Here is an 18,526-nt window from a genome sequence, read left to right on the forward strand (position 1 = left end):
TCCAGGTCTGGGAGGAGATCCCTCAGGAGACCATCCGTCACCTCATCAGGAGCATGCCCAGGCGTTGTAGGGAGGTCATACAGGCACGTGGAGGCCACACACACTACTGAGCCACATTTTGACTTGTTTTAAGGACATTACATCAAAGTTGGATCAGCCTGTAGTGTGGTTTTCCACTATAATTTTGAGTGTGACTCCAAATCCAGACCTCCATGGGTTGATACATTTGATTTCCATTGATCATTTGTGTGATTTTGTTGTCAGCACATTCAACTATGTAAAGAAAAAAGTATTTAATAAGAATATTTCATTCATTCAGATCTAGGATGTGTTATTTTAGTGTTCCCTTTTTTTTGAGCAGTGTATAATATTTCCTAATTGTAATGCAGTTCTAAGGGAAAGTCCTGTGTTTGCTTATTTATCCTGGGTGCCAATTTACTTTACTGTTCAAATTGTGCGGTTCTGAACAACACAGGGTATTCTAGGGGTCTTCCTATTTGCATAACACAGGGGATGAAACACAATCACACATATCAAGGTACATTTCTCTTCAAAGCAACAGAAACACAGCAACTATCTCCATGTTACCAGACCACACTGGCAGGAACATACGCACTCTAGTGGTAACCACTGTTCATCTGACTTCATAGACTGACAAAACATGACTAATACCTCTGATAGGACCCAACTGAACTGGGGGAAGAAAAGAAGAATAACCATTTGTTGACATTCTAGCCCTGTGTATACCTGGTGCTAACATGGGTCCTGATCTACTCTACATTCTGATCGTGCCCACATTTCCAGAAATGTGTCTACATATGGTATTAAAATGTGTCTTATCTACTGGGTCTGCATTGTGACCCGGTTTCCTGGTTCATTCCTTTATGCAAATTATTTCACAACTATTCTTTCTAAATCCTATTTATTGTAAGACGCATTTATGTTAACAATGGTGCCACCTGTCAATGATTTTAGAGAACCGAATAATGATGATTTAAATATTCTCTGTTCAGTTCTGTCTACACTTGTAAGATATCCAGACACAATGAGTGTCTGACTACTGTACCTCGGGAGGTGGGAAAGATGAACATTTCACAATCAGATCACAATGTTCCTTTTGATTGTCTACACCTGTCTAAAAACGTGGGCACAATCAGAATGTCGACAAGATCAGGACAAAAGACACAACCAGGTATAAATGGTGCTTTTGAGTCTGTCTGTTTGACTAGGGTTGACCCAGGATTTGATCAATAACCAGTATAACAAAACAACTAATCATTTGACAAGGCAGGTGGCAGAAAAATACCTGATTTGCAATAAAGGAAATAAGTCATGTTTACTTCCCTGTAACACAAGACTTAAATCTGACTTTAAAGTCTAGGTACGGGAGGCCATCACGTTTTTTTATCTCCTATTATGAGAGGCCTTGTATGGAATGTTCTCTTGAGATATTCTATTGAGACACATGACTGGGTGGACCAGACGTGGTAGGAAACTCCCGGGACATGGAGTACTTTTTGAGGAACAACAAGAATGTCTGTCTCTTGCTAACTGTGTGTAAACAACAAGGGGGATGGGAGACTCTCTTGTTACACTAATGAGTGTGCACGCAGAAACACACACACTAAGTATAAGAAATGCAGTATATTCATTTTCAAGAGAAAATGTCTCACCTGACATTGTAATAGAAACACTTAACAACAAGCATTGCTGCAGGAATAATGTGTGATGGGTGGATGGGAGTTTCCAAGGAAACTCAACCTTGTAAAAAACAATGACATAAAATACACTTAATATACCAAGGAAGGAGACAGAACGCGTCTCCTTCCTGAGCGGCATGACAGCTGCGTGGTCCCACGGTGTTTATACTTGCGTACTATTGTTTATACAGATGAATGTGGTACCTTCCGGCGTTTGGAAAGTGCTCCCAAGGATGAACCAGACTTTTTTTTTTTTTCCCATGATGTCAAGCAAAGAGGCACTGAATTTGAAGGTAGACCTTGAAATACATCCACAGGTACACCTCCAATTGTCTCAAATTATCTCAATTAACCTATCAGAAGCTTCTAAAGCCATGACATAATTTTCTGGAATTTTCCAAGCTGTTTAAAGGCACAGTCAACTCAGTGTATGTAAACTTCTGACCCACAATTGTGATACAGTGAATTATAAATGAAATTATCTGTCTGAGAACAATTGTTGGAAACATTACTTGTGTCATGCACAAAGTAGATGTCCTAACCGACTTGCCAAAACTATAGTTTGTTAACAATAAATGTGTGGAGTGGTTGAAAAACGAGTTTTAATGACTCCAACCTTCAACTGTACCTCTGCTGCAGAGGATAAGCTAATTAGAGTTAACTGCACCTCAGATTGCAGCCCAAATAAATGCTTTACAGAGTTCAAGTAACAGACACATCTCAACATCAACTGTTGAGGGGAGGGCCTCCTGAGTGGTGCAGTGGTCTAAGGCACTGCATCGCAGTGCTAGCTGTGCCACGAGGGATCCTGGTTCAAGTCCTGGCTCCGTCGCAGCCAGCCGCGACTGGGAGACGCATGGGATGGCGCACAATAATTGTCAATTATTGGCCCAGCATTGTCTGGGTTAGGGGAGGGTTTGGCCAGCAGGGATATTCTTGCAGTGACTCCTGTGGTGGGCCGGGCACAATGCACACTGACACAGTTGCCAGGTGTACAGTGTTTCCTCAGACACATTGGGGTGGCTGGCTACTGGGTTAAGCAGCATTGTGTCAAGAAGCAATGCGGCTTGGCTGGTTTGTGTTTCAGAGGATGCATGCCTCTTCCGAGTCCGTATGGGAGTTGTATCGATGAAACAAGACTGTAACTACCAATTTGATACCACACAATTTCAGAGAAAAATGGGTAAAAGTAAAAAAAAAAAATACAAATACACACTGTTCAGAGGAGATTGTCTGAATCAGGCCTTCATGGTCGAATTGCTGCAAAGAAACCACTATTAAAAGACGGCAATAAAAAGACGGCCAAGAAACACGAGCAATTAGACCAGTTGAAATCTGTCCTTTAGTCTGATGATTCCAAATTTGAGATTTGTGGTTTCAACCGCCATGTCTTTGTGAGATGCAGAGTAGGTGAACGGATGATCTTCGCATGTGTGGTTCCCACTGTGAAGCATGGAGGAGGAGGTGAGATCGTGTGGGGTTGCTTTGCTGGACATTGTTGGTGATTTATTTAGAATTCAAGGCACATTTATCCAGCATAGCTACCACAGCATTCTGCAGCGATACGCCATTCCATCTGGTTTGCGCTTAGTGGGACAATCATTTGTTTTTCAAAACACATCTCCAGGCTGTGCAATTGGCTATTTGACCAAGAAGGAGAGTGATTGGGCTGTATCAGATAACCTGGCCTCCACAATCAGCTGACCTCAACCCAATTGAGATGGTTTGGGATGAGTTGGACAACAGAGTGAAGGAAAAGCAGCCATCAAGTGCTCAGCATATGTGGGAACTCCTTCAAGACTGTTGGAAAAGCATTCCTCATGAAGCTGGTTGAGAGAATGCCAAGAGTGTACAAATTGGCATCAAGGCAAAGGGTGACTACTTTGAAGAATCTAAAATAGTTGTGATGTCTTCACTATTATTCTACAATGTAGAAAATAGTAAAAAATAAAGAAAAACCCTTGAATGAGTAGGTGTGTCCAAACTTTTGACTGGTAATGTAAGTATCGCAATTAATAGTGTAGAAAATGTACTTTTTTGGTCTATCTTGAGACAGACCGCTCTGAACTCCTGACAGCGTGTGGTACTGTGTAACCATAGCAACGCATGTAAGCAAATGTCCATGTATGCTATTCTAGTTTACAAAATGATAGCCCATTGTTGATATGATTAAGCCTGGATGAAGTGGTGATACATAACAACAGAACTGTTCTTATGGATTTTGTAATAGTCCTTTCACAACTGTTGGAACAAATAGTGCATTGGCAATGAATGTACTGTAGTTAACGTTAGCAGCAACCTAGCATGAAATTCTGTATACAAAAAGGCCATCAGTGAAGTAAGTGTTTTTTACAGTCTGAGTGAACAGTTTATTGTATTAAGAGTCGTTTATTGATCTTAACTAATGCAATTATTGTTTTACTGGCTTCACGGGGGAGTAACAATATGGATCTTAAATTGGTCAGCAATATTAAAAACATATTATTTTGGTATAATGCAAGAACTTCTCCACCTGTACATGACAGTAATCTACATTGTGTTGCTTTGTAGTGTATAGAGATGAGCTACATGTTTTCGTTTCAACAGCTACAGGTTTTGGAAGAGGAATACGTTGTTTTGTTTTTAAATTCATTACAGACACTGTAATACGTATTTCTTAAACAATACATAGTACTGTATGAACTGAATAGAAGCAAATATTGTATGAGCTGAATAGAAGCCAATCCTTTCTCAAAATAAAATAGTTTTATTTTTATAGAGTTCTTATGTTGCAGTCCAAACTAGATCAAAAGAAATGCATGTATTTTTGTCCTTGAAACACTACGTTGAAATACTGTAAAATCCCATAAAACCTATGGAGGTTGTTCCTTATGAAGAGTTTCGTAATGGTGGATGGCGTCTTCGAACAGCGCCCCCTGTCAGTCATCTAGTGAATACATATCATTGGTAAGAACCTATAATCTGCATCTCACTGGTAGAGGAGGAGAATTATGGGGGTGGGCATTGATGGAAATACCTAAAACTCCGCAGGACAAGAGTTTCTGAAACACTGAGCAAAGGCCGAGAGCAGACAAGAATGGTGACTCATAGTTAATACTAGTGAATTACTGAATCAAAATACAAAGCAAATTGTACAGTCGTGATGAGTGTGCTGCCTTGTCAAACATTAACCCAATACAACCCAATGCAAAACAATAAAGTGTGTTAATGAAATGGATGACTGTGTATTTTGTGTGAACTTTGTCTTTACAGATTGCATTGCTTTCTGATATAATTGTGGCATGTTAACAACAGTGACCAAACATTTTCATACCATCAGCTCTCAAGTCGGACATGGAATAAGTGGAAATGCTTCATTTTCTTAATTAAACTTTATTTTAACAGGGAGGACATATTGAGACCTAGGTCTCTTTTCAAATGTTTCCTGTATAATACAACACACATTATAACCAAAATATATACAGTGCCTTCAGACAGTATTCACACCCCTTGACTTTGTCCACACTTTGTGTTACAAAGTGGGATGATAATGAATTTAATTTTCATTTTTTGTCAATGATCTATGCACAATACTCTAATAAGTCAAAGTGGGAGAGAAATTTTAATGTAAAAAATGGATGAATAATAAACCATACAGTGGGTGGTTTAAAAAATACAATTGATTACATACAGTGGGGCAAAAAAAGTATTTAGTCAGCCACCAATTGTGCAAGTTCTCCCACTTAAAAAGATGAGAGAGGCCTGTAATTGTCATCATAGGTACACTTCAACTATGACAGACAAAATGAGGAGAAAAAAATCCAGAAAATCACATTGTAGGATTTTTAATGAATTTATTTACAAATTATGGTGGAAAATAAGTATATAGTCAATAACAAAAGTTTATCTCAATACTTTGTTATATACCCTTTGTTGGCAATGACAGAGGTCAAACGTTTTCTGTAAGTCTTCACAAGGTTTTCACACACTGTTGCTGGTATTTTGGCCCATTCCTCCATGCAGATCTCCTCTAGAGCAGTGATGTTTTGGGGCTGTTGCTGGGCAACACGGACTTTCAACTCCCTCCAAAGATTTTCTATGGGGTTGAGATCTGGAGACTGGCTAGGCCATTCCAGGACCTTGAAATGCTTCTTACGAAGCCACTCCTTTGTTTCCCGGGCGGTGTGTTTGGGATCATTGTCATGCTGAAAGACACAGCCACGTTTCATCTTCAATGCCCTTGCTGATCGAAGGAGGTTTTCACTCAAAATCTCACGATACATGGCCCCATTCATTCTTTCCTTAACATGGATCAGTCGTCCTGGTCCCTTTGCAGAAAAACAGCCCCAAAGCATGATGTTTCCACCCCCATGCTTCACAGTAGGTATGGTGTTCTTTGGATGCAACTCAGCATTCTTTGCCCTCCAAACACGACGAGTTGAGTTTTTCCCAAAAAGCTATATTTTGGTTTCATCTGACCATATGACATTCTCTCAATCTTCTTCTGGATCATCCAAATGCTCTCTAGCAAATTTCAGACGGGCCTGGACATATACTGGCTTAAGCAGGGGGACACGTCTGGCACTGCAGGATTTGAGTCCCTGGCGGCGTAGTGTGTTACTGATGGTAGGCTTTGTTACTTTGGTCCCAGCTCTCTGCAGGTCATTCACTAGGTCCCCCCGTGTGGTTCTGGGATTTTTGCTCACCGTTCTTGTGATCATTTTGACCCCACGGGGTGAGATCTTGCGCGGAGCCCCAGATCGAGGGGGATTATCAGTGGTCTTGTATGTCTTCCCTTTCCTAATAATTGCTCCCACAGTTGATTTCTTCAAACCAAGCTGCTTATCTATTGCAGATTCAGTCTTCCCAGTCTGGTGCAGGTCTACAATTTTGTTTCTGGTGTCCTTTCACAGCTCTTTGGTCTTGGCCATAGTGGAGTTTGGAGTATGACTGTTTGAGGTTGTGGACAGGTGTCTTTTATACTGATAACAAGTTCAAACAGGTGCCATTAATACAGGTAACGAGTGGAGGACAGAGGAGCCTGTTAAAGAAGAAGTTACAGGTCTGTGAGAGCCAGAAATCTTGCTTGTTTGTAGGTGACCAAATACTTATTTTCCACCATAATTTGCAAATAAATTCATTAAAAATCCTACAATGTGATTTTCTGGATTTTTTTTTCTCATTTTGTCTGTCATAGTTTAAATGTACCCATGATGAAAATTACAGGCCTCTCTCATCTTTTTAAGTGGGAGAACTTGCACCATTGGTGGCTGACTAAATACTTTTTTGCCCCACTGTAAGTATTCAACTCCCTAAATCACATTTAGCAACCATTACAGCTGTGAGTCTTTCTGGGTAAGTCTCTAAGCTTTCCACACCTGGATTGTGCAAAGTTTTCCCATTCTTCTTTAAACTCTGTCAAATTGGTTGTTCATCATTGCTGAAGAAACATTTTCAGGTCTTCAAATAGATTTTCAAGCAGATTTGAGTCAAATCTGTAACTCGGCCATTTAGGAACATTCACGGTCTTCTACTCCAGTGTAGATTTGCTGAAAGGTGAATTAATCTTGCAGTGTCTGGTGGAAAGCAGACTGAACCAGGTTTTCCTCTAGGCTATTGCCAGTGCTTAGCTCCATTCTGTTTCTTTTTTTATTCTGAAACACTCCCCAGTCCTTAATGATTACAAGCATACCCATAACATGATGTAGCCACCACTATGGTCAAAAATATGGAGAGTGGTTCTCAGTAATGTGTTGTATTGGATTTGCTCCAAACATAACACTTTGCATTAAGGAGAAAAAGTGAATTGCTTTACCACATTTGTTTTTATTGCAAACATGATGCATGTTTTGGAATATTTGTATTCTGTACAAGCTTCCTTCTTTTCCCTCTGTCAAGTAGGTTAGAATTGTAGCGTAACTAAAATGTTGTTGATCCATCCTCAGTTTAATGGCTACGATAGGAGAAAACTATGTAACTGGTTAAAAGTCACAAATGGGCTCATGGTGAAATCCCTGAGTGGTTTCCTTACTCTCCGGCAACTGAGTTAGGAAGGACACCTGTACAGTTGAAGTCTGAAGTTTACATACACCTTAGCCAAATAGATTTAAACTCAGTTTTTCAGAAGTTTACATACACTAAGTTGACTGTGCCTTTAAACAGCTTGGAAATTCCAGAAAATTATGTCATGGCTTTATAAGCTTCTGATAGGCTAATTAACATAATTTGAGTCAATTGGAGGTGTACCTGTGGATGTATTTCAAGGCCTACCTTCAAACTCAGTGCCTCTTTGCATGACATCATGGGAAAATGGTCCCACCATGTCAAGTGAACAAATAATCTGTCTGCATTTATAAACTCCTACCGAAATGTGTTTTTTTTTTATGTTTTTTTTTTTATCACAGCTGTCGTCATTTTTAATTTTTTTTGACAGGTATGACTGTACTCGCATTAAAAAAAACTGTGGATGGAAACATGGTTTACGTCTCAGCTTGGCAACCCTTTAAGCCCAATGATGCGTTTTTACAACACTTACCTCTCTAGCTGTAGCTCAGAATGTTTGTTTCTCCATCTCTTCATCCATCTCTTTAAGTCATGTACTTGGCATGGATGGCTTACAACATATGCTTGTGTAGGGGACCAATGTGGTGTCAGACAAGTGGACAGGTTCTAATGTTTCAGAGGCTACTGATGCCACAATAATCATATTGACACACAACAAATATTACTAAGAGATACATCTGGGTCAGAAGAGATGCACTATGTAGTGTTTGACATCATTTTTTAGTTTAGGACCTGTACGGAATGCAGTTTAGGACAAATGCAACCGTGGGTCAAACAGGGTTAAAGGCAGTCTGAAAACACCTGATTTGGATACATGTGATGTATTGGGTTGAAACGATATCACTAGCTACACAACAGCAACATCCCAGTTCAAGCACAGCACAAGAAACATAAGAATCTGACATTCTGAAATAAAGTGAAAAATGTAACCTACATGCACTAATTTGAGCACAAACTAGGCACCAGAAGGCACCAGAAGATGGCGACAGAGGACAGACATATTCCTTTAGTTCATGAAGAAGAAAAAAAGCCTATGCATGTTCTGAAGACTTTGATTTACCAGTCGACCTTTACAGCAGTAGGCCTATATTATTCTAGCTAGGTAGGACTACATGTAGACAGAGATAAATAATGTAATCATGAAAAGAAAAAAAGAACGAAAGATGTTTCCATTTAAGTCATAAACAAGGTTGTCCATGTCTTCTTTCTAGCGGGCTGGGCAGAACATGAGTGCTAATTAAGAACAATCAAAAATGTAATTACTGAGCAATCTGTCGGTCAGGGAGCTGCCAAATCTTGCAGGGCTGGAGCTGAGGCTGGAGCTGTCCGTCTCCCGCGGTGCTGAAACACCACCGCACCACGCACTAACAAGAGAGCCGACCCTGAATCCAACACACACACTTAAACATCATATAATGCTTAGTAGTACGAGGTCCCCAACATCGATTAAATAAAAAGAAAGAGCATAAGAAAAAATGCATATTATTATAAGGACTAAGCGATTATAGGCCACTGTGACCACATGCCAGGCTGTAGTCCAGGCTGTAGTCCAGTAATACTTTAAAACGGATGAAAAAGAAAAATCAATAAATTCATTTTCAGCAGTCTGTGGGATTAGAGGAAGGCATTGATCACACAGATGACATCTCAATAATCTGACATCGGGGCTAATCTTGTCAAAGCCGTAAATCTATCTAGCAAGAAGAAACGTTCAAAAATCCGGCCAAGGTCGAAACAAATGTTGTTTACATTTTGACAATGAAAAATATTTCAAAAGTTCCATTTCTGAACGAAGTAGCATAGGCCTATGAGTGCCATGAACAAATAGTGTTGTAAATGTTTCCCTAATGCATGACATAGCCTGCTAAAATAGACTAGAATAAATAATGCAAGCGTAGGCCCACAATTAAAATATATTAGATGTTTTTAATACTACTTGGTGCAAAGCCTAATTGTGATTTCTACTGAATTCGCATTGGATGTTATAACACTCTGTACAGGGACACCTCTTAATTCCCCAGGTGGCCCTTGTCAAGCGCACGTCAAAAGGAAGTGCCGGTTCTCACGCTCATCCGCTTTGATTAATTTCCAGGGACGCCCCCTAACCACGAACCAACTCGGCACAACATATTGTAAACCACCAGGGCCAGAGCGATACGCTCCCCCGGGATAAAAATGTATTTGCTTCTCTGATCTCTTATCTGCGTTCCCAGCTTCGCAACGAGGGCAGGAGAAACGTAAATGCCCTCTTTCCCGCTGGCAGGTTATCGGTGGGTTGGGTCTCCGCCACCAATTATCTTCTCTTGTCAGTGCCGTGAGCATCACTAACCTTCTGCAGCGGAGATAGCGCGTTGGTCTCACTAGGGAAAACGGACACGGAGATATTATGTTAGATATTCCCATCGATAACGCAACAAAGAGAGAACAGATAGGGTGCTACGTCCCTAATGAAAAAAGCAATGGCACATCTCATTCTCTTATGACCTTAACTGATAAAATAGCCTACAGGTTTATATAGGCTGGTTCTGAATGCTGACAAATTAGGATGGCCATCTGTAAAAGCACAGTAGACCTAAAGGCTGAATAAATGAACATGAAGGACAGGCCTATCGATGAACGTAGGTATACTTACCATCTTAGGCACTACCTAGGCTATGTCATTCTGATAAGGGGATCTGTTTGAATCAAAACCATCTGCATTCAGGCGACAGATTAAAAGGTGTGGAGAGATAACATCTGTGTTTTTTTGTTGATAGGCCTAATTGGGCTCCTCCAATCCGTGTCACTGTACCCAGTTTTAATGACAGTTGGTAAAATCACGCACACATGTAAAACATGAAGATGTCTGTCAAGGAGACGTATATAGGCTACTCAAGGGGAGCATTCGTAAGTCTAATGGATGTTTCTGTAACATTGTTGGCATAGGTTAGGTCCTACTAATGGCTGTTGAAAGATTGCATCTGGAAGAGCTGCCTCTCAAATTAAACGGCTTAATCGCGCGGTTTACATTCGTTACTGCGCGCACAGCTTGCAGGCCCACAAAACAAATGAGAAAGCAGGTAAAGTGCATCAAATGGACAGATTAAGACAACAGACTTTTCATAAATGCTATAAATTACGCGGCATGCCAACAGAACAGAAAACCAAAACAATCATGTCATCTTAATTGCTAGTCGCTTATCAACAGCAGGATAATTCAAATCCGAATAAAGAATTCCCAGAAAGGTTAGGCGCGTGAGGAAGCAGATCATTCATTCATTACGCACTTTGCTTGGAGAGAGGGAGTCACTCTATTATAATCAACATGATTTAGGAAATAACGACCTATCCTTGTTGTATTTGTGGCATAATATTAATATTAGTCATATGCAATGACATTATTAGGATTAAATAAAAATGTTATGGGCTATTTTTTATTTTTGTCATTTTCAACAAATATTTGATCAAATTCTGGAGTTCAGTCTGCTTTTTCTTGCATTTGGCTAGTTTATTAAATACATGCTGTCCATAAAGGACATTAATTAATGTATTTGCAGAAACTTGACTGTCTACGAGATAGGATATAGTATTACGCATCTCGATATCACAGAGAAAACATTGAAAAATCACAAAACATATCGTAATTGCATGGTCAGTTTTTAAAATTGTTATACATTACTATTGTCAATGTAATATGAATAGCGTAACATTTAAGGTTTTAGGACATCTTCTGATTCGATCTTGCAAATCGTGAATCACTAGACAAGTTGTAACGTTATTGATGGATTATTAAGGAGAACATGGAAAACCAATGGGATGATAAAATGTTAAGTGTGTAACTGATTTATAATAATCCACTCCACATTAGTAATGCCTTTGTAACTGGATAGTCTCTTAAACGCTCGAGCGTCGCCCACTCCACTGTCCGTGCTGATTGGACAGGGCTTGGCCACAAACGGTGACTTCACAAAAAAACAGAAGGCGACCCTAAAGATAAAAAACAAGCCACGCTCATCGATGTGGCAGTGTCCTCCGTCCCTTTCACCGGTCAGTAGTCACCTCGCCCGCGCGCCTATCAGAAAGCGACCGCGAGCGCTCCTTCACGAGTAACGGCACTTCAAAGTTGACCCAGGAACCGTTCCGTTCCGGCGTTAAGATGCCCAGAGGATTTTTAGTGAAGAGGAGTAAACGCGGCTCAGCGGCTTCTTACAGAACTCGTAATGACAACGAACTGCCAAAAGTGGACATGCCTGTGCATACACCGGAGGAGCGAACTGGGGTGCCAAATGCGTGCCCAATTGTGCCGTTATCCGAGGATGGTACATTTGGAGAGCCATGGACCAGCGACCCGGCTGAAGCGGATCAGGTTCAGCTGCCGGAGAGCGCAGGCAAGGTGGAGATCAGGGAGGACTTTGGGAAATACCCCCTACACTATCCCTTCACTGAACCGGACCATGACGGGTCTCCTGGCCGGGCTGACCTCTCCTATAGCCCGATAAAACCAGTTGGCACCGAGCTGGAAAAATCTTTCTTCGACCGGTGTATGAGTTCACCAACCGTGACAGAGACGTTCCCGATGAGCACGCCCGTGTCCTCAATAGAGAGACTTCTACTAAATCACGCGCCCTTTGGACACTCTGATATGAAATTCGACCCACCTGTGCACCTCTACCCATCTCTCCATCATGCTATGAAACGCACGTACATGGAGCCGGAGCGAAAGACCAAGCCAACATCCAAAAAGCCTAAAGTGATTAGGAAGCTCAGTTTAGAGGATGAAATCTCCACCTCACCAGTGCTTGGGCTGAGAATTAAGAAGGAGACCCCTGAATTTAAAGCAGCAACAGCATCTTCTGGTAATAAGAAACCGTTGGGAGAATTCATCTGCCAGCTCTGCAAAGAGGAATATCCTGACCCTTTCTCCCTCGCGCAACACAAGTGCTCCAGGATTGTGCGCATAGAGTACCGCTGTCCCGAGTGCGACAAAGTTTTCAGCTGTCCTGCCAACCTGGCCTCTCATCGCAGGTGGCATAAGCCTCGTCCGGTTACCAACGGAGAGGCACAGAGCGCAAAAAAGTCACAACCAGAGGCACAGTTGCACGAGAGGACATCCGTGGAAGGGAAAGAGAATGCGAGCGAGTTGAGAGTTAACAATCAGCACCACGTCTCTCCGGACAGCTCCATTTGTCAGCGGTCCATCACGGTGGACAGCTCCCACAGACAAGAGCAGCTACTCAGAAGGGCACAGGAGAGCCCGCCGCCCTTCGACCCGCGCTACCGGGTCATAGAGAAAAGCATTGACCTGCACATCAGAGCGGTTGACAGCTCAAGCACAATGCATTGTCCGGAGACTGACGTTGCCTCTCCCTTCTTACAGAACTCCGTGACAGTTGAGGAGATTTACGAATGTCGCTATTGCAGCAAGAAGTTCCGAAGACAAGCGTATCTGAGGAAACATCTTGCGGCGCACGAGACAATCAAAGTCTCGCCCTATAACCAGATAGAGAGTGGGCAAATCACGTTTCCCTGTCACTTGTGCGGTGCCCATTTCCCATCCGCTGAAATTCGGGACAAGCACAGAGTTTGGCATGCAATGAGAGACGACATTCTAATGAATCCAGGGAAGAGTGCGGGTAGACCAGAATTAATAAGACCAGACCTCACACAGGGAGATCAACAGATATTCACCTGTAAGCACTGCCCCTCTACCTTCTTCAGTTCTCCTGGGCTCACGAGGCATATCAACAAGTCTCACCCTACAGAGAACCGGCAGGTGATGCTGCTACAGATGGCAGTCCGGCCCGGCTGCTAGTAGCCTAGTCTACTGTAACACTGTAACCCATGAGCAACAAGTGGATTCATTCATTACTACATATGAAAGTATGAATGCGTTTTCTTTGTACTACATGTGATTGTATTGTAACTTATTATACTACCTGATCAGGTCAAAAACATTAGCCTATTTTCATCACAAGATAGTATTTTTTTGTTTGTTGCAATGACAGATGAGCCTACAGCCCACTAGGACCACATTTTAACACTTGTTTTTGGCCTATATTCACTAATGTACATTATTGATTGATTTACAGTGTAATGATTGTTGAAACATTTAACAGTGAAAATGGGTATATAAAATGTTTTAAATAGTCAAGAGCTGTCCTTTTAAGCATGTAATGAAGAGGTTGATCCTGTGAATGGGCCATCTGATGTGTACCAGACCTCACCACCTTTATGTTAATGTAGTTCCTATGGAAATTGAATGTGCTTGTTCAGTATAGTTGTGGAATTGATTTCTAAACCAGCAAGGCTATCAAGATGTATTTTCCTACAGAAAATCAAGCTTACCTGTTAGAGTATAAAACTGTTTTAGTGAGTTTAAAAGTGTATTTATTCTATAAAATGTAATTGCTCAATAAATTCCTTCATGGCGACGATGGTTACAATTACATTTTATTTTGATATGTAGCCTAGTGAACATGGAAAAAAAATAAAATAACTTACTTTGATTGTCAATAAACACAAGTCTGTGTGCATACTAATGATGGCTACTATACAGTATTTGATGAGATTTTCACAAGAGCTATTCCAATAACAAGCAGGTGGTAAGAATACTTTTTATTGTCAAATTCCATTGCACACCCACTCTCTTTCTGGACAGCCATTACAAACGTATAGATACAAGTATGCCAATACCATTTCATTTTGTGTGATTGTGTGTGCGCGTGTGTGTAGATGTTATACCAACACATGCAGTTAGTAGGCTTACTGGCATCATGCAGTATTTGGTCAGTAGTAACATACAGTATAACTCCATAAATGAGCAAGTCATTTTTTAAAAACTTTACAGTATGTACACGTTTCAGTCCCGTCTGAGTGTAGGGAGAGAGCAAACCAATCTTATCCAATCTCCTCAGCTTTAAGTAAGGATGCAGCATGATTTCCTCACTCTCTCTGGCAAGTTTTTATTTCTCATCCTTGGTCATCTTATAATAATAATAATAACTATCGGAACGGACTTCAAGCTCATATATTCAAACGTAACACAAAATAACATGAATTTGACCTTAGACATGGCAGCAGTTTTTAAAAGATATTACAACCAAAAAGGTCCAAAGAAGGTATTTACAATCCCTTTCCTCTCTAGCAGAGAACCTATAGCTGAAAGCAAATAACGATAAAGTATAACAAAAAATAATAGCAGAATTCAAAGATAAAAATGCAGTGTTTGCTCTGTTAGTGTGTCGTAAAGTTGGACACAGTTGGCAACTGGAGTGACAAAGGGGTGGGTCGTTCTTGAATTGCAGTGGGATTTGCCTCCCTTGCCTTCGCAACCACGAAACACACTTTAAAATGACAAAAAGTTACACATCATACATGTTTTTTGTTTATAGGGAACAGTTTATCAATACTAAAACATAATGTAAGTCCTTTATACTGCAAAACGTTATGTTTATGCATTGTTTAAAGTACAAAGGATAAGCTAATGGGCTTTTTCCAGTAGTGATGTAGAGTTGTATTGACATGTTTTGGGGATTTAGTGATCGATTATTTTGAATACTAGATAGTGAACAAAAGTATTTAATAGATTGTATAGATCAGGGATAGGCAACTCCAGTCCTCGGGGGCTGGAGTGCTGTCACACTTTTTCCCCCATCCCTATATCTAACATCTGATTAAACTAATTGCATTCTAAACTGAAGATCATGATTCTTTGATTAATGGAGTTAGGGGTGGGGGCAAAAGTGTGACACCAATCAGGCCCCCGAGGACTGGAGTTGCCCATCCCGGGTATAGATCAATAAAAACAGGCTATTTAAAAAGAAACTGTCCATCAGTTTTATGTCATTGGTGTTACCGCCTTGAAAATCACTCATTGCAAAGATATACAACGACCTTGAGCATTCCCTCCAGTGGCAAACTTATCAGGGAGGGGTCTGTATTAAAGAAAATGTTTAGCTAATCACACCCTTTAAGTATGTCATACATTTGAGGATTTAATTGATAATTTGGTGTTTAAATCCAACAGGTGTTACTCAATTTAAATGCAAGGAAATTACATTGTGAACAAAATTATTAATCATATCACTTTAGTAAATTATTTATATTTTTAATGACTTTACAAGAAAATCCTCAACCTAAAATGTCTCATCAGTGTTACTACTCCTACGGGTGGCACAATGCTATCATAATGGTAAACATGATTTAAAGTCATTAAGCTGCCATATTAGCTGATTTAGACAGGAAGATGTACCCAAATACATGTAAATAAAAAATGTAAAAAATGATTCCCCCCCCCCCCCCAAAACGCCATCGGAACTCAAGAACGACCCAGGTACAGGTGTTGTTGGAGAAGCAGGCCAGGGTGGAAGACCACGATGAAGACCTGCTACAATACATGAAGGGGACAGTAGAGGAGTGTTCACGACAAATAGCACATTGGCTTGCTGTGAAGCCCACCTGCAGAGACCCTAGCTGGAGTTTCAGTAGAACCCAAATAAATAACAGTGGTGTCAAACTCATTTTGCCCCAGGGACGGCATTCGGTCTTCAACGAGGTCCAGAGGGCCACACTGAAAATGTTTTATATTTCCTCGAAGTCCAAATTTGCAAAAAATAGACAACCGTCTTGCTAATTGTTTCGATACTTCCTGACTGTCTAGATTTAATTTAATTAAGCTGGACAGTGAAGAAACGGTATATGGTTGTTTAAGCTCCTATACAGTACATACTGTGTTAATACCAATACTTTACAGGAGGGAATGTCTCCATACCATAGGAGATGGTCCTCTTTCATTTGTGTTGTTGCAGACAGACACACGAACCTTAACAGCAATGAGCTTTTTCTAGCTGTGGACAAAGCTACAGTACAGTGTTGTATTGGCCAACTTCAGCAGGCAAGCTTTGTGATGATGTTCGAGGCAGAAGACCTCTTATATGAAACACAAGCAGAAGATCTGATCACACATCCAACCGTTGGTCTACGTATCTTAAAGTTAATAGACATCTAGTTTTTTTTTGTTGGCAGCTATATTCAAATCTGTACACAGACCAGATATGGTCCTCAACACTATACACCTTAAATATGTATTCTCATATATATAATAGTCATCATAAGTGAAAAAAAGGGCTGGTTCAATACAACACATTGTATATGAACAAAAGTAAATCATCAGTAACATTCTTTATCAGGTGAAAAACTATTTTACAGTCTCGATTCAAAAAAATACATGTGACCCTCAAAAGAACAACAGTAGTGTGAACTCAGAAAGTCAAACTCAGTCGCACGTTTAGCGTGAAAACCTAAACCAAAATGTAAGTGCTTCACTTTAACCAAACAATTTCCATCTCAGAATTCTAGAAACAAACTTTTCCAACTTCAAAACGTTCATCTCATCTTTGAACACTGGCTGACATTGCTTCAGTCCAAGCATAAAGGAAGTGACAACTCCTGTATATACAGAATATAATACAAATATATATATACATTTGTCTCACGGTGGACACAGTGACCAAATATGACAAATTAGCTTTTCTTACTTTGTGTTTCTTTGTTCTTTCTTAGAAACTCTTACAATCCCTTTCCTAGTGGGTGCAGAGTCAGGTGCCCAGAGAGCAGGGAGGACAGGATATTAGCCACTCTGCTCAGCTACAACAGCAGAGAAAGACCACACTATAGTTCATCATCTCAGTCTAATATCAAGTGATTTCAACCATCAACAATGCTACTTACAATGAACACACATCTCTCATGTTGCCTTTATGCTTTCTGTACAAAACCAAACCGATGCTGCTTCTTTTATATATCTAAGTATATTATATTTTGTGTAAAGTTTGAGGTGGTAGTGAGCATAGTTAGCTAACCTTGCCCAGGGGACTTGTTTATTCTGTTGGAGGCCCTGCTACCACAAGCTGAGTCCTGGGTGCCCCTGGGCTGGCCCCTGAGGGTCTGGCACTGTTGAAGGCCTTATCCTGCATCTTGGAAGGGTGGTGCAGTACGGTTGATGCTGATTCTGACCCTGCAGGGCAGGCGTGTCCATGTCCATATAGTGGGGGTACATAACATGCGATGCAGCGCTGTTAGCAGGTAAAGGCTGGTAGTTGCAGTGCAGTCCTTTGCTATACAGTACAGAGAGTCAGTCGGTTTGTCTGAAGGCTGTGACCTCATGCAGGGCGTTGCATGGAGGACGATCAGCGGAGGGAAAGTCCGATCAGGTCTTATTGGCCGAGCCGGAGGAGCGTCGGAGCTTCATGGACATGCGGCTCTTGCTAGTACGAGGGGACATTGGCGAGGCTAACTGGTCGGCCCCGTCTAGCTGCACTGCTGCTGGACTTTCTCCCTCCTGACTCTCGAGGCATGAGCCTGTGGAAGGAGAGAGAGGGAGGGATGAAGGATAGGGGAAGAAACAGAGGGAGGGAAGGAGAGCACAGATATTAGAGTCCCCTGCCCAGCCAACCCACTACATTCATAATAAAACAGCAATACTACTGGATCTTACTCCTCCAGTCTACACCCTGCCTTTCTGAGGTTAGTCCCCAGCTCATATTAGCCTTAGTCTAAGGAAAGCGAGGGGAAAGTCAGTACATGCACTTCAATTTCTACTATAGTGGTAGAGGTGTTACATCTCTTTGAAAATCATTGTTTTGACTTGTGTTTTAGTGACTGTATTATACAGAGAATACAGTTAGCTCTTTTTTAACCGTGATGAATCAAAGCATCAATGTGCATGAAATGAATCCAAACAACTATGGTGGTAATATTAAAACACAGGGATATGACACCTAGACCGTCAGAGAACAATGCACAGG

General features: G+C 41.0%; 2 protein-coding genes across 9 annotated transcripts in view; one reads left to right on the forward strand and one right to left on the reverse strand.

Annotated features, from left to right (window-relative positions):
* Positions 1 to 11,820: 11,820 nt before the first annotated feature.
* LOC139375084 (insulinoma-associated protein 2-like) lies at positions 11,821 to 13,631 on the forward strand. Its single transcript, XM_071116519.1, has one exon. The coding sequence runs from the start codon at positions 11,878 to 11,880 to the stop codon at positions 13,531 to 13,533; it is 1,656 nt and encodes a 551-aa protein (XP_070972620.1). The 5' UTR covers positions 11,821 to 11,877; the 3' UTR covers positions 13,534 to 13,631.
* A 520-nt stretch (positions 13,632 to 14,151) lies between these two features.
* The window catches only part of LOC139375083 (ral GTPase-activating protein subunit alpha-1-like), an 86,059-nt gene continuing 81,684 nt past the window's right edge, over positions 14,152 to 18,526 (reverse strand). For 4 of the 8 annotated variants that reach the window (XM_071116515.1, XM_071116513.1, XM_071116514.1 and 1 more), the window contains one exon: positions 17,698 to 18,080. In XM_071116515.1, coding sequence (XP_070972616.1) covers positions 17,929 to 18,080 — 152 coding nt within the window. In that variant the 3' untranslated portion in view covers positions 17,698 to 17,928. Of the gene's footprint in view, positions 18,081 to 18,526 lie in introns of all 8 variants that reach the window. The other 4 variants (XM_071116518.1, XM_071116517.1, XM_071116511.1 and 1 more) reach the window with 2 other exon arrangements.

This window comes from Oncorhynchus clarkii, chromosome 19 (genome assembly GCF_045791955.1).
Source record: "Oncorhynchus clarkii lewisi isolate Uvic-CL-2024 chromosome 19, UVic_Ocla_1.0, whole genome shotgun sequence".
NCBI classification, from domain to species: domain Eukaryota; kingdom Metazoa; phylum Chordata; class Actinopteri; order Salmoniformes; family Salmonidae; genus Oncorhynchus; species Oncorhynchus clarkii.